The 17,122-nt window shown below is 43.1% G+C and overlaps 1 protein-coding gene across 5 annotated transcripts in view; it reads left to right on the forward strand.

The window, feature by feature from the left end:
• Positions 1-6,680: 6,680 nt before the first annotated feature.
• The window catches only part of CD47 (CD47 molecule), a 49,138-nt gene continuing 38,696 nt past the window's right edge, over positions 6,681-17,122 (forward strand). For 3 of the 5 annotated variants that reach the window (XM_057306853.1, XM_057306854.1, XM_026492842.4), the window contains exon 1: positions 6,710-6,922. In XM_057306853.1, the coding sequence (XP_057162836.1) occupies positions 6,880-6,922 (43 nt within the window). In that variant the 5' untranslated portion in view covers positions 6,710-6,879. Of the gene's footprint in view, positions 6,923-17,122 lie in introns of all 5 variants that reach the window. The other 2 variants (XM_026492840.4, XM_026492839.4) reach the window with 2 other exon arrangements.

Consider the following 17,122-nt stretch of genomic DNA (forward strand, 5'->3'; position numbering starts at 1 on the left):
TGTTGTGTGTATTCTTTGTAGGTCAGCTAGGGCTCTGTTTTGCCTCATCCTTACTCTAGGACCCAGGCTGCGGAAGCAGCCACTGTCTGGATCATTGCCAAGTGCCATAGTGGAGGGAAAGAAAGAATGGCAAATTACATGCTAGGTTTTATGCTTTTGTCTGGAAGTGACACACTTTACTGGCTACAATGGGTTGAACAGTATCCCCCCAAAATTCACATCCACTCCTGGATCCTCAGACTGTGACCTTATTTTAAAAGAGGATCTTTGCAGACGTATTTAGTTAACTATTTGGAAATGATATCACACTGGATTTAGGGTGGGCCCTGAATCAAATGACTGGTATCCTCATAAGAAGAAGAAGGCCATAGAGACAGAGAAGGCCATGGGAAGACGAGGCAGAGATTAGAACAGTGCAGGTCAATCCAAGGAACTCCAAGGATTGATTACCAATGATGAGGGAGCAGAAGGGAAGCTGAGGGCGACACACAAGCTGACACCCCACATACCCTCTGCCCCCCAGGTGGGATCTGTGTGACATTCCTCAGGCACTCCTGGCTGCCCTAAAACTAAGGGAAAGGAAAAAAAGAAACCAAATGATTAACTGAAGGAGATTACAGTCCAGCAGGACATTAATTTCCATCAGTTAACAAATGTCTTAATGATTTACAAGGAAAAAGCATTTTTATCAATAGCCTAACTTTCAGAAACCCATAGACTCAATTTCCTGGGGCGCTAACATCACCCTCCCCTCCACAGTGATGTGGGAAACAAAGGCAGAAAGGAAGGAAAATAAAATTTCTTTATAACCTGCAGCCCATTGACAAATAGTTGAAATAGGCAGAGAACAACATCCCTCCAGGAAACTTCCAACTCTCTTAATGTTAATGCCTTACTAGTGGAGGGGTGGGGGTGGGGTGGGGAACACTTTTGCTTGACAAAAGCCAGAACTCCAGTATCCTGAGAGTCTTCTTTAGCATATGAAAGTCCTTTCAGACACCTCTTTTTGTTCTTACCTCTCCCAACTCCCAGGTATGTAATCAACCACTCATCACAACCCCCGTGCCTCTGCGTTTCTGGCCACTGGGGCCTGTCCCCGTGCTTTAATAAAACCACCCTTTTCTGCACCAAAGATGTCTCAAGAATTTATTCTTGGCCGTTGGCTCCGGACCCCACCAACACTCCATAACCACATCACTAGGATCCACCAAAATCTAGGAAGAGGCAAGGAAGGATTCTTATCGAGGCCTTCAGAGGAAGCATAGCTCTGTTGACATCTTATTTTCAGACTTCTAGCCTCCAGAACTATGAGAGAATAAATTTCTCCTGTTTTAAGTCCCCTCGTTTGTGGTTGTTAGGGTAGCCCTAGGATACTAATACGCTGGGCAAAGTAAGTCCCATCATCATACCCAATTGCAAGAGGATGGGGAGGGCCAGTGCAGCTGTGCTGGGTACTCTCCCTCTGATCAGTTCTGCTCTGCTCTGCACCTGGAAAGCTAAGCTTTGAGAACTGTACCAACAGCTTCCTTTCCCTCCGGTTTCTGGTTGAACTCCCACAGGAGTTCAGAGGGTGGGAGGAGAGTGAAGTTGGAGCACTTACTTTGCCCCCATTCCTCTCCTCAAGGCCGGCCATAGCTGTATCCTCCACCAAAGCTGTCCGGGCAGGCAGCCCTCCTTCGGGTTCTCCTTCCTCTCACAGTTCTGGTAACCATTTCTTCCCCTTTCACCTCCAGATTAGGCACCTAGGGGGAGACAGCTGTTGTTAGCTAACAGCATTTGGCCATTTCTTGTTGGTTTCCTTCACCCCGGCCCACTCCCTTGTCTATCAGTCTACGCTAAATCACTCTATTTGAACATGCCATCAGTTTTCTTGGGGACCCAATGGCTAGTCTCTGGTACCTGGTAGGAGAGCTGGAAATCTGGTGGACACCTTGGTGACACCCTCACGAAGCTGAGAAGCAGCACTAGTGGAGCAGTAGTGGGAAATGTAGGGACAGCGACAGATCACACACCTGCTTTACTCCCTATACTCCTTCTCTCCAGAGGAAGGACCGTGAGCTCCGAAGCAAGATTCAAACCGCAGTCCACCATTTTCGCCTGTGGTATCAACCTCTCCAAACCTCAGTATCTTCATGTACACAGTGGGTATGAACAACGCTTCTCTTACTGGGCTGTTACGAAGATTAAGGGAATAAATAGGAAAAGAACCTAACTGCGGTACAGAGTAATGCCTCCCAAAGATTGCCAAGCCCTAATTCCTGCGAGTCTGTGAATATGTTGCTTTACATGGCAAAAGCGAGTTTGTGGATGTGATTAAGGTTACAGGCCTTAAAATAGGGAGATTATCCTGGATTACCCGAGGGGCCCAATCTAATCACTTGAGCACTTAAAAGTAGAAGAGGAAGGCAGAAGAGTCAGTCATAGAAATGTGGCAGAAGAAGGGGAGGCAGAAGAGACATGACAAATAAGAAGGATTTAATGTACCACTGCTAGCTCTGACATGTTCAGAGACCACATGCAACTATACACAATGACCCAAAAGAGGCCTCTAGATGCTAAGCAGCACCCCCAACCCCCAGACAGCAGCCGGCAAGAAAATGGGGACCTCAGACACTGAATTCCGCCAACCACGTGAATAAACCTGGAAATGGATTCTCCCCTAGAGCCTCCAGAAGGGAAAGCAGTCCAGGCAACGCCTTGATTTTAGCCTTGTGAGAACAGAAGCAAAGAAACCAGCTGAGTCCAGTGGACTTCCGACCTACGGAACTGTAAGATAATAAATGGGTGTCGTTTTAAGCCCCTAAATTTGTGGTAATTTGTTCTGGCAGCAATAGAAAATAAATACACTAGTACAGTGAGGTCTTGTGCATAGTAGGTACCCACTACATATATGTTATCTGCCCTCAAAGAGGAGAGTTAGGCAAGATACGGAGGGGCCTTCCCAGGACCCCAAACATTATGTGCTCTCAAAGAAGTAAGCCTGCTGTGATTTTACAACCTAACCTAGAAGCCAGCATTCTCTAGGGCTTTCCAGCTGTCATGAGTGTGGACCCCCTGCATGAGTAGCCTCCAGCAGCAGCAGCAGGAGGAGGAAGAGCAGGAAATGCTGTGTTTCCCCTGACTTAGGCAAAACAAGCCTGTGCACATCTGACATCCAGAAGGAAATTTACACTAGAGCTGACTGTCACCTCTCTGGTAGGATATTTCTTACCTGGAACCCTCGGTCCTGCCATCCTCCTACCTGGAGGCAGTTTCTGTTTCTAATATTTGCTTCTAATTGAAGCACAGTCTAGGAAGATCATTTCCCACTGCTAAAGCCTTCATTCTGTTTCCCTAAACCAAATCCATCTCTCCAACCACATGTCAGTATCTTCTAGCTGCCTAACCATCCAAACCTAGTCCTTAACCAGAGAGCACAGACCCTGCTTGCTACACTACTTTTATTTGATGACTGGAGCTCCTATGCTTTAATAACTAGGTCAAGTTGAAATAATGCCCTAGGACACTGGGCCCTGAGCCAGGTGTCAGAAATGTGGACCACTCAGCACACAGTCACCAACAAAGTGTGCAGAAAAGCAAGAGGATTAAGGGCTACCCACTGGGCACAGACATGTGCCTCTAGCTTGAATCAAACTGTAGACATTTTGCCAAGTCCCAGTACTTCTTGAAGGCTCCAGACCAGCAACTGGTGATCCTTTTGACAATAGTTTTCACTGCCCTTCCAGGAGAACCACCTCACCATAAGGTGATTGTAATAATAAGAGCTAATATTGAGTGCTTACTGTATAGCAGACACTGCTCCATGTAACTGTAAAAGTGTTAACGTATGATACTCTCAAGGCAATCTGAAGAGTTAATTTCTATTATTCTTGTCATCTAGCTTTAAAAAGGAGGAAAGTAGGGCTCAGAAAGGTTAAGTAACTTGTCCAAGGTCACCTGGTAGTACATAGCTAGAGCTGCAACTCAAACCTAGGCTAAAATTTTTTGTATACTATACACCACACTGATTGTTCTTGATTGAGCCAACGTACACAGAGCCTTTAGGTCTCGACCAGGCACTGTGCCAGACCCTGGAGATGCAAATATACCCAGGAAAAAATTCATTTTCTTTGAGCTGAAATTATAGGAGACAGTTTTGTAGAAAGAAATATGTACTGACACATTTTATTAGCGACATGAGAAAGTATAATGGAAGAAGTAATTGGACCTTCTAAGTGGTGGAGAATTAAAGGAAAGAGAAAAAGTAGGATTGAGAAAGGCTTCTCAAAGGAGGTAAAAAAGAGGACAAAGGAGACAGACATTTATAAATGAGAGTCAGAGAAGTATCACATATAAGTGTGGGCAAAAAACTCATTATCCCTCTTTCCCTTTGTTTCCTCATTGCTAAAATGGAGATCATAATACCCATTCCAAGGCTGTTATAAAGATTCATTTAGGTGATAAATCGAATGTGTATTACCTCTGTTCAAAACATGCTAATATATATTTTTCCCTTGCCTTGCACCCGCCCCCACCCCGCCAAAAAATAAAAAAACAAAAAACCCTTATGTAAAGATCAGATGAACTAAAAATCCAAATTAAAAGGCTTGAGAGTACTAAAAGGGAAACATAAATGGAAGGTGGTTAGGTACTGGAGAAAGGAGCCCAAGGTTGTCTAAGAGAGACTTGGATTCTCTCTCCTGGACTAGGCCTCCTCTGGTTCCACCATCAAAACACATTCCCAAGAGTAGAGATGGTCACCTAGGTGGCCTCTCATCCCTTGACTTAAGCCTCCTGCCTTTTCTGCACTGAGCTACATTAAGCACACAGCCTCAGCAGCTCCCAGTATGAAACAGAGCATCCCTCAGTCTCTACCTCTGAAGATTGGGGACAGTCCTTCCCAGTCACTCTTCAGCTTTAGGGGGGTCGGTTGGTCTCAGGGACAGCTGACAGCCTTATTTAGGCAACCAGCTGCTCTGCGATACACAATGTCCTGAATGCTCAAAGTCTGGTGGATGATTCTTTTGTATCCATTTAAGCAGCAGTTGGAGGAGAATCCATCAGTCCCTTTGGTAGCCTCAGGGTGTCAAGGCTGCCATTCAAATCATTACCACCATAATTATTAACCATTGTTTTAGTGAGTTATCTGCTAGGCGATTGTTTTTCTTTCTTTTTCTAATCATTAAAAAACAATCAAATTTTACTGGAACAATGCTTGCCTCAAGTCACATCAACACATTTATTAAGCCCCTTCTGTTTTCACAGTTCAACAGGAAGTCTTAGAGGAGGGAATACTTAAAATATTCTCTGATTTGAAAGAATTGATAATGGTATGAGGAAGAAGTCTACACAATAAAATAACTATAGAAAAACTCATACAAGTATATATTATACTGCTACAGTGTTAGAGAGGGGCAATTTTATATCCTGTAATAACAAAGGGGATGGGGTGCAATGGAGGAGTCACCACGGGTAGAGGATTTGGAGACGTGCGATATTGTGGTGGGAATCTGCTTTCTTTCCCATCAGGTAAGAGAAAAACAAACAAGGGAGCAGACAGGCACTCCATTAGAGTAGCCACCAGAGCCTGACTTTTTGACAAGAGAGTTCATCATTTAGGGTTAAGTGTTAAAGGTAGAGCTTTTGCTTCAGGATGAAGGATGTGTCCTGTATGATTCAGTGAGATCGTCAAAGTCCCTGTCCACATTTTGAACCCAATTTTCAAGCATGATAACCCCAAACTGTAGAGGGCTGTGCGAGTTGCTGTCACTCACCAGTCTCAACGAGGGTCCTGGAAGGGATGTCTTGAGTGTGTCGTGTGTCGGCCAACGTGTGCAATCAGGCCTGATCGCCCCCGGGGGCTTGGGGAGGCTTGGCATTAACCACACCTTAAAATGTTTACCTCCACGACCGAACTGTTTGAGGAACCCTGTTCGAAGAAGGAAAATAGTAACGAACAAGGTGAGGGAAAGCGCGCCGGGAGCCCAACAACCGCAGCGGAAACAAGAGCCCAGGAGGCAGTGCGAGCTCGCTGAACCGCGACCGCGCGGGAGCCCCCGGGGCCGAGCGGGAGCCCGCTGCGGAGAGGCGCGGCCGCAGCCCGACCCTCAGCGAAGCTCGCGGGGCTTCCCGAACGCGGGGAAGCGTAACGACGCCCCCACGCGACGCGCACTTTGGGTGTGGGGGGGCGGGCGCGGCCAGAGGTGGGGGCAAGGGCGCGGCAGGGTCGACGCGCGGGCGGACGTCGGACCCGGGACGGGAGAGAGATCGGGGGCTCGGGCGGGCCGAGACGCCCAGGTCTAAGGGAGCAGCACCTGGTGGCGCTCCTGAAGCGTGAGGGTGGGAGCGAAAGCGGAAGAGGACCGGCGCAGGGAGGACACGGGGCCCAGGACGGTGTGAGAGGCGGGAGAGAACCGCCGAGAGGGCGGGTGCAAGGAGGTCCCCGGTGAGCGTAGGAATACACGCTCAGCCCTCAGCCTCCTGTGGCGGGCTGGCAAACAGACCCGCGGGGGTGGAAAGTGGGGGATGACGGGACGTGACCGGCAAGTCCGGCGCGTGCCACTGCGTGGGAGCAGGATCCAGGCCTCGTCGGAGCGGACTGGAGCGGGGACTCGAGCCCGCAAGGCAGGAGGGCGTCGCGTCAACAGTCCCGGCGGCGGGGCGGGGGCGAGTGCGCGTGCGCGGCTCGCGCGGCGGGAGAAGGGGGGGAGCGGGCGTGGGGTGGCAGGAGCGCGCGTGCGCGCGGCCAGGCAGCCTGGGCGGCGGGTCCTGCTTGTGACGGACGGCGGCGTCCGGTCCTGCCCGTGACGGCGGTGGCGGCCGATCCTGCTTGAAACAGCTGCGGCGGCTGCTCCAGACACCTGCGGCGGCGCCGGCGGCGACCCCGCGGCGGCCGCGAAGATGTGGCCCCTGGTGGTGCTGCTGCTGGGCTCGGCGTGCTGCGGTGAGTAGCCCCTCTCTACTGGCTCGGAGGCTCGTGTTTCGCTGCCCCCGAGGCGCCCCCGCCGGTATGTGGGCTGCGCCCCGGCTGGCCCGGCGGCGCTCCGGAGAGTGTGGTCAGAGCGCGGGACGCGCGGGCCCAGCTCGCCCCGGGTGCGAACGTAGGAGGGCCCGCGGGTAATCCTGCGCCCCCTTCCTTCCTTTCCCTCCTCTTCCTCTTCCCCCAGGGTGAGAGCGGGGTTTATCTCCTTCCCCCGTGCTCCACCTCCAGATGCACACCGAGGACGATTCGGAGCCGTGCGTCTCGCGCAAAAATTAACTGTAGAGAGAAAGGGCGCGATCAGAGGCGAGGGGTGGCAACTGTTAGGGCCCCCCCTCTTTTGCACCCCTCTTCCTCCTCGATGCTCAAACGCATTTGGGGATGAAGGAGGGAGAGTGGGAGGGCCCGGGCCTCTTGAGATAGAAGTGCGCATTTTGGAGAAGTCTGCAAGACGGGATTTCTCCTGTTTGCTCTCCCACATGAACATAGAGTTAAGGAAACATAAAGGAACAATTAAGTTGCATTTCCAGCCTAGCATTTAGTCAGAAGAATCTTCTGGCCGCTTTTTTTTTTTAAACCCTAGAAATAAGCTACCTGGAAACTCTCCTACCCCCACGCTCTATCAACCACTTTAATGTAGTCCAAATTGTACGTTCAAGTTTTTCCACTTTATTTCGGTGAACCGTTTTAATAGTAATCCAGATTTCGCTTGAATTATGAAGACCTCCAGTCAAAACGTATTTGCAGTAGAGTGGAATTTGGTGTCTTTCAACGCCAAAGGCGGTTGCCCCCCCCAGGCTTTTGGAATCCATTATGCTTTTGCCTTTTTTTTTTTTTTTTTTTAAACGTGTGCTTCGTCTGTAAAAAGTGAGGAATAGGAATTTTCGTGGTTCTACATTGCCTGTCACACTTTACATCTATATAGTCTTCTGTGAACTTTTTATAAGATTCAGTATTGAATTTGAGTAGCAGACGCAATTGTTACATTTAATTCTAGAATGCTAAATTAATTAGATTTTAAACTGATTATTAGCCTCACTCTGCCATTTATAAACGCTTGTGATTTCAAACCATTTCCATTATGCCTTTAAATTCTTGCTTACCACTTTCTCCGATCTCTGAAACATCCTGGGTTGTTGGAGCTGTTGATGATGTCTTTATTATCTAAAGAGTTGATAATTAGATAAGGTAGTATTTCTTGTCATCATCATTAATGGCTTGTTGCCATTACTATTACTATAGCGAAAATAATACTGCTTTCAGAAATCTGTTGTACGCTCAGAAAGCCTTCATATTGGACCAAATTACACATTTGTAATAAAATATCACTAATTCAGACTGTTGGCGTCAAAGCTAGTCAGAAGAATAAAAAATGTAAATCATATACTTTATTAAAAACAGTGGTCCTGTTTTCAAGCAGATGGGAAAGAACTGGTATAATGCCACTTTTGGGAATAGGATTTCTGCTAGGCCTTATTTAATAATAGTTAAGTCACATATAATTAGCACTCATTTACATGCAATATTAATGTGCTCAATTCCCTACAGAGTGACAGAATTCACAATTTATAGTACTTTATTGTCCTTAATAATAACCTGAAAAAAAGCAAAATAGAGGCATTATACATTTGAGCTCTATTAAGTGTTGACTATAAAACAGAAAGTGATCGTGTTTGCCATAGGATATAGTGGATTTTATGTGTGTTTAATATGTAGTTTAAAAAAAAAAACAGGTATGAGGATATGGTAACAGTCTCAGAACACAAGTCATTATCAACCAGAATATTTAAGAGACTGAATTTAGAATTCAGAATGAGTAAAACAGTCACAGATGTGTACGTTTATTTTTATTGAAGTTGGATTTTGCTTTCAGTTTCATTTATAGATGACTGGTAATCAGAGGCATTTTTTGGAAGCCACTCAGTTTCAGTTGACCTTTATAGTAAAAGGAGTTACCTGAAATGGTCCTTCTGTCTACTTACAGGCAAACTGCAAGCCCCCTATTAGTTTATAAGACACAGAATGAATTACTACCCTCCTTTCCTCCCCCATGCCCTATAAGTCCAATTATAGTTTATTTAAAAGCACATCAGTAGTTTCAGTAGTTTTTAGTAACTGGCAGATAAAACGACTTAGATAACGACAGTGACATGGACTGTTTTTTCAGTGGTTGAATGATTTTTCTTTGTTCGAAGTGAGTTTTTCAAATCAAGGGTACACATGATTAGAAAACAGTTTTATTGCCTAAGCCTGGTAGTAATTCGTTTTGCTTAAATGAAAATGTTTTCTTTTCTCTTAAAGAATGTATTACTTTTAAACACAAGTTGCCATTTTAAGGAAGTAAATGCCTATTTAAAAGTACTTATTTATGGGGCCACCGCAGCAGTCTAGAGGCAGTGTGTTAAAGCATTACACTAAATGCCTACCATTAGGACACTTGCTCATGCTGTCATCTGTATTTTGGCAGATGTTTTATCTTTGCCACTGAGTTGTTAATGGAGATTTGAAAGGCCACGTTCTACAGAAGAAAAATAGGTGTTTTTCCTAAGTTTGATAAATATTCTAAGTCCACAATAATCACTCATATTATTAAAACCAAGTTTGCATTTCTTAATGTTCATTCACCTATAGCCAAATAAGCATTGTTTTTAATACTTTAGTGTTCTTTTTGTAATACAGTTTTCATATAGCCATTTTAGCCATCTTTTAGGTTTTTGCTGTCAGCTTTTTATAAAGATTTTTTTTAAAAATCTCTGTATTTTGATATCTTGTGTCTCAGCCTAATATAATGCACTCTTGGGTTCTCATAAAGCAACTTTTATGTTGTGTCCTAGTTCTTCCATGATTTAAAAAAAAAAAATACTAGTATAGGATCAATTTTGTTAAACTCAATGCAGTACTAAAGTAAAAAAAATATAGAGCACCCAAGAAATTTGATCCTGATATACCTAGACTGAGGCAATAGAACCTGGATTTTTCTCCTTCGTAGTTACACAGAGTTGAAACCGAAATTATAGTTATACCCTCCTCTGAATATTGCATTCATTATCTATGGGACAGTTAGATAAGACTCAGAATCTGGTCAACCCTAGAGTTTGAGATTCAGATTAAGAGAATAAATGTGCATATTTGAATACATGTCGCACTTACCAAGGCAAGGCATTTGGCAAGTGCAGGGTCTGTCAAAACCGCTTTTTCCGTTGCAAGCAAGTATGAGCCCATGCTATGTTCTAAGCACTTTGCAAGGCTCTCTTGCGTATAACAGATAAATTTCAGACTCTATGCCTCTCAGTAACTTAAAATGTAGCTTATAAAGAGTAGGGATTTTTGTTCATTTGTTTTTATTTCTTGGTGACATCTAATATATTTTAAATGCTTGATAAGCCCATAATTCTGGATGTTACTGACTTGACACTGCTCTCTCCCCTGTAATTCTAGGTTTATCACTTCTGTTCTTATAAGGCCACTTTAAATCTAGTAGGGAATTACTTTGAGTCAGAGCTGAACACCTTGTGGACATGCCTACTTTACCCTAGACCTTATTTGGTCTCTATTGAGGAGAGATCTGTCTGAATCCCTCTTTTTGGCCCTAATTCTAACCCAGTTCGGTTTTAGACTCTAGTTCTTCGTAATAGGGTCTTGATCTGATGGCAAAAACTGGTAGGATTACTTTCAGCAGGTATCTTTACTCATGATCTTTGCTTCATTTGCCTTAGTGACTGTTGGTCTTCTTCCCCATTCCTGAACATCCATTTCAAGCAGATAATTAACTTCCTACTCTACTGCAAAAATAGTGATGTGTGGTGTGGACTCTCTCAGCTTCCCTCCCACCATTACTAAACTTATCTACAATATCTTAAGCAACCATCTCATTCTCTTCCCTCCCCCAGTTTCAGAAGTATACCTACCTATTCAGTACCTTTCCAAGGAAAGGTTCACCTGTCTGCCGCTCTTCCACTTTCACCATTTGGAGACCTGCCCAACTCCACTTAACTCTTCAGTCTTTCATCGTAGATCTTTCCCTCTCCATTGACTCCTTCACTCTAGCTTGCACACATGCTCAGGTTTTACCCCATATTACAAATAAACAAGAAGAACCAAAAAACCTTGCCCTGGTCCCTGTCTCCACACTTTTCCTGTTGCCTTCTATCTCTCTGCTTTCTTACACTCCAGAATTTATTGAAAGAGAATGCCTCTTCATTCTTCCCTCCCATTCACTTCCCAAATGCAATCTGACTTTTGATCCCACTAGTCTTTTGACATTGTTGTAGATAAAGAAGCTAATGATGTAGTTTTCAATCTAGAGGCTGTTTTTACCCATACTATTTAACATCTATTTTGTCCACATGAAGACCCGTCTTTGATGTTCACAGTGGTATTTTTTGCTGCTCTCACTTCTTTTTCTCACTTCCTTGGTTTATTCCTCTTTAATGATTTTTCTATAAATACTGTTGTTCCCCAGCATTTTATCCTCTGGTTCCTTCTCTGTTTGCTTTGCAGGGACTCTCTGGGCAATCTTGTTTATGCTCACAATTTGACTTACCAGCTTTGATCTTGGTGATTCCCAAGTCTTCATAGCTCTGACCTTTTTTCTTAAATCTGGATCCGTGTGTCCTGGGGTCTACTGGACATCCTCGTTTCATTGTACCATAGGTCCTTTAATACTTAGCCTATTAAATATTGAAAGAATATTCCCCTGTAAATTTCCAAAATCTCTTTTCTCTATAAAATCCACGATCTAACCAGTTACACATACTTTTAGTAAACAACTTTAATTCTTTCCTCTTCTTCTCCCTTATTTCCCACATCCAACTTACGTTGATATTCTTTGTTTTTTACTGTAGTGTTTTGGCCTTCTCTCCAGGTGTCAATTACTTAGACTGTTGCAATGATCTCTTAATGGGTCTCCTTTTCCCATCTCCCTTCCTGCCCTCAGTTCGCCCTTCATGCTGCTGTATAATTTTTTTAAATAAAAGTAAGTCTGTGTGTTTTGCTCTTGCTTATATTATCAAGCCCCTGTTCCTTAGAATGACATTCAGAGAAGCCTTTACACCATTTCTTAACCATTCCTTTTTTCCTAGAGCTCACCTGAAGAATCGTCTGCCTCCAATTACTCACTTTTCCTCATTCCTCTGCACATGTTATATACTCTGCCTAGAAAGCTTTTCCTTTTCTATATCATTCCTACTCATCCTTTAAGACCTAGTTTAAACATCATCCTCTAGGAAGATCATTCTTAAACACATTTGTATAATTTTTAAGAAACTCTTCCATGCAATCTGCAACTGACTTGATCAAGATTTTCCATTAAAATATGTAGCTTCTTGATTCGATAATCAGGTCTATTGAAGTGAGTAGCAGTGGAGGATTCTCTTGACATATGTAAGAAGAGTGAATCCTCTCTGATACAGTTTTCCTTTCTTGGGATTCATACTTTAAATTTTTTACATTTTTAAGGAATGTATTCGTTGGTACTTGCTGGGCCCTGGATCCATAGGATACCAAATGAAGACATTGTCTTTGTTTCTCTACCGTTTGAGCCTAATGGAGAGATCGTTGAGTAAAACAGTAATTTCAAGATTCAATAGTAAGTGCAATGACAACACTTGAACTGGGAGCAATGGGAGCAATAAGGAGGGAATGAATACGATTGAGCAGTGGTAGGGAAGAGGAATAGGATTGAACATCTCCCTTGTGTTCTAGCAGGAAGAACCAAAGTTAGTAAACTATAGCTGACATTTATTGAACATTTCCTATGTATGCAAAAGCACTGCAGTAAGAACTTAATATTATTGTCTTCTAAAGTCTTAACAAAGTCTCTGTGAGGTATATACGACCTCAGTTCACATTTTGTGGATGAGGAAACTGAACTACAGGGGTTAAGTAACTTGCCAAAGGTTATACAACTAGAAAGTGCAAGTTTTGAGCCAAGGTCTCACTCCACAGTGTGTGCTCTTACCTGGACACTGGATGAAGTGTTTGCCAGCTCGCCCAAAGCATGGATGGGGGTGAGGGGGCGTGTACATATTCATGGAATTGCAGTAGGTCATTATGATTAGAGCTTAGTTTGGAAATGAGGGAGTACAGGAGGTGGGGCTGCACAGGATCTTGAAGGACCTAGTTTGTATTACATGCTAATGCACTTAGAATTTAGCTTGAAACGGAGGGGGGGTGTTGTTAAAGTATATTAGACAGAAGAGTGCACATTTGCATTTAGAACAGTTATTTTGAGAACTGTGGAAAATACATTGGGGCTGAGATGGGAAAACATTGAGGCTGGACGTAGGGAGCTAGTTAAGAGGTTATGGCAGTATTTCAAAAGAGAGATGATAGATGTTTAATTCTTACAACAGACATTGGATTGAGGAACCATTAAGTTGAGCCTACTAAGAATTCTTCATAGCTAAGCAGAGGGAGGAATCTAGTATGATTCTTATAGGTCAAGGTCTGGTTGACTGATAGATAATAGAAAATACTTTGAATGGTGAGGATTTGGGTGGAGGCTAGGAAGAGGGTAAATAGGTTTTTGGACATGTTGACTTTGAATTGTAATACATTCAAGTGGAAGTACACAGCGGACAGTTGGCTTTCCACGTCTGCAGTTAAGGAGAAAGTGGGGCCTGGTTAAACAAAAAGTATGTAGGTAGTTATAACTGTGGAGTAAGAGAGAATGCTGGGCCCCAGGGGGTTGGGAGGAGGGCAGTGCTGCATATAAAGTTTTGAGGAACACTAATATTTATTTTGTGAGTCAAGGAATAGATTTCAATAAAGAAAGAAAGCTGTAATGGGATGGACAAAGCAATAAGAGGAAATTCAGAATCAAGAGCTATCACAGAAGCCAAGAGGAAAGAGCAAGAAAGGAGCTGCCTACTGGCTCAGGAACTATAGAGTAGTCAAGATAGAGAGTGAACTGTCCACATTCAGTTTTTCACAAGGGATTATCGGGGGCTTTGGCGGGAACTGTTGTAGTGAAGAAGAGGTAGAGACCAGGTGGCAGAGATTTAAGAAGTGAATAGGAGGTGAAGAAATGCATTTAGATTATTATTTTAGGATGCTAGGGGAGACAAGTATGAGTGATTTTTTAAAAAGTTGGTTAATATTTAAGAATTTTTTATATGTTAAAAGAACACCAACGAATAGCATGGGGGGGTGTAGGAAGCTGATAATCAACTAGAGAAAATCCTTGGGGTGACTAGTGGGTATGGAGGCAGAAATGAAAACTAATGGGTGAAGGGATACAACTGTGAAGGGGAAGAAGGTGAAGGGGGTGTGGATAGTTGGGGTTGCAGGTAAATTTATAGGTGGGAAGTATTGGAAGCTTCTGGCTTCTCATCTAAAGGACTCAAGGCTTCTTTGAGAGATAAGATAAGCTTTTGCAAAAGGGGAGTGATTTAAGTGTTAAAAAGGAGAGAGAGAGGGGCGCCTGGGTGGCGCAGTCATTGAGCGTCTGCCTTCAGCTCAGGGCGTGATCCCAGGTTATGGGATCGAGCCCCACATCAGGCTCCTCCGCTATGAGCCTGCTTCTTCCTCTCCCACTCCCCCTGCTTGTGTTCCCTCTCTCGCTGCCTGTCTCTATCTCTGTCAAATAAATAAATAAAATCTTTTAAAAAAAAAAAAAAAGGAGAGAGAGAGGTTTTGCATGGAACAGATAAAAGATAAATGATTGAAGGCCCAGATGGGCGGGAGCTGTGACAATCTTCTGTTGTTTCCCTAGTAGCAATGCAAATTTTCTTAGAAATCTGTAAGACTGATAACTCTCCTGCCCATCTGTAGCACTTTGTTCATACCAAAGGATAGCACTTATGACCTCCTATTATAAAAAGTATGTATCATTGTTCCAAATGAGAATTGAAAGCTTCTAAAAGATAATTCTCGCTTTTTTCCATCATTGTATCCCCTCATCCTATCGCAATGTTTCAGATCAGGTAATTCTCAGTAAATGTTAGTTGCATTTGTACATTTCAGAGCTAGACTTGTGTACTGTGACTAGGATGTATTGAGCCTTCTTTGCAACATATAATAGCTGTTTTCAGGACTGTGGTCTGAGATGCTTTCAGTTGGTGGTCTGTATTTACAGAGGTTGTGAAGTCCAGTATTTTTGGCATTTTATATAAAATAATATCCCATTTCATTTGTTAATTTATCTGTAGCTTTTACATCACTGATGGTTATATTTATCTATTCCTATCTGATTTATACTGCTATAGGCATATCTTGATTATTCAGAGTTTCCTTATTCATGTTAATTATCTATGTGCTTTTATTTGCTCTCTATATTTTAAATCTTTTTTTCTCACTTTGATGTTTCATCAGAAAGCAGTAGGCAAAAGAGATAAAACCCAAATCAGATAATTTTACTACTTAGTAGTTTTGTGTTGTTGTTGTTGTTGTTTTATAAATGTTTATAGAGGATGAAGCTGTAGTTAACAGCTGGTGGAGTGACATTTTTGGACTACCCTTAATTATTAATTAGCAGAAGGGTTATTCAAGTTATGGCTTATCTAGGTCAATTTTACTTTGAATTTTATTGGTAGCATTTATTCTACTTAAATTGCTTCAGCTGTAAGATTGTTTTATTGCAACAAAAAATGCAGTGCTATTAGTGCTTTCTGTATTCTTTAGAAAATTCATTCTTGAAACATAAGATGAAATTGTGGAGTTTTCACCAACCACTTATTACTTAGAGCCTTCTAAAAAAGTTTGCTAGGATAACTGAGCTCTTCACTTGTATCTCTTTTATTAAAGGGTAATTTTTAGAAATAATTTTTAAAATCTTGACTCACATACAAAATGACCACATATCAAAGATTTTATTTCACATGTTAATTAACAAGTAAACCAGCAAGATAGTAAAACCATCTCAGTTTTAAAAGAAAATTGAGAGAACAGACACATTTATAGGCAATCAGGAATGGTGAAATGAATTTTCAAATAGATGCAATATTATCCTCAGGGCAATAAAACGTGATTTTTTTAAATCTCTTCTTCCACCAGGGAGAAGTGAATTGCAGAACAAAGTTTATTTGTATCTCTATGGACATGAATCGTTTGCATTGCCATCAGTTTTACCAAAATTGTAAAATAGCTCAGATAAACACAGTAAAGGGCGTAGGCCCCTACAGAATGAGATATTCCCAAGGAATTTGTCCCACAATTCCCAGCACTCCATTGAAAGGACACTCAGTAATCTTTTTGTCCATTTCAAAACCTTTCAGTATATCTTCTGACACTTTCCTTTCTTTCGCATCCAGCATCGTACTTTTTTCTCTCCTTTTTTTTTTTTTTAAAGATTTATTCATGGGGCGCCTGGGTGGCTCAGTCAGTTAAGTGTCTGTCTTCTGCTAAGGTCATGATCTGAGGGTCCTGGGATGGAGCCCGGTGTCGGGCTCCCTGCTCAGCAGGGGAGCCTGCTTCTCCCTCTCCCTCTCCCTCTGCTGGTGCTTGTGTGCGCTCTCTCTCTCTCTCTTTCACTCTCTCAAATAAATAAAAGCTTTAAAAGAAAGATTTGTTCATTTATTTAAGAGAGAGACAGGGGGGCGGGCAGAGGGAGGGAGAGAACCTCAAGCAGACTCCCTGCTTAGTGCGGAGCCTGCATGGGGCTTGATCCCACAACCCTGAGATCATGACCTGAGCTGAAACCAAGAGTTAGGCACTCAACCAACTGAGCCACCCACACACCCTGACTTCTTCTTGTACACTACAGGTCCTCCCTCCCCACCTCCAGTACTTCTTTCTCAGGGAAGATAACTCACAAGCCCAAGGCTTGGAAGAATGCAGCTGGGAGTCCAGGTTTTTCCTGAGGCTTCCTAATATTTGGATGGCAAGAAATGTAAAGAAGTGGGAAGAGGTGAACCATGGACATGCCCGAGGCTAATTCAAACTGCAGATTCCCAGAAATAAAACAGTTTGGACCTGCCAGTCAGAGAAGGTCCAGATCATTACATTAAAATGCCTTATCACCTAACTTTTACAGTATTGCCCCTGATGTTTATAGCACAGTATTGTAAGAGAGCACTTGCCCAGGTGTTTTCTCCTTGGATGCTCACCACAATTCTGTGAAGTAGCCTAGCGTTCGGTTTTGATCCTCTTACTCAGAGAGAGTAAACCAAGGCACAGAAAAGTTAAATGAACTGCTTAATTTGTACTCAGACTTTCTGAACATTG

The sequence above is a fragment of the Ursus arctos genome, unplaced genomic scaffold (assembly GCF_023065955.2).
Source record: "Ursus arctos isolate Adak ecotype North America unplaced genomic scaffold, UrsArc2.0 scaffold_4, whole genome shotgun sequence".
In the NCBI taxonomy this organism is placed as follows: Eukaryota; Metazoa; Chordata; class Mammalia; order Carnivora; family Ursidae; genus Ursus; species Ursus arctos.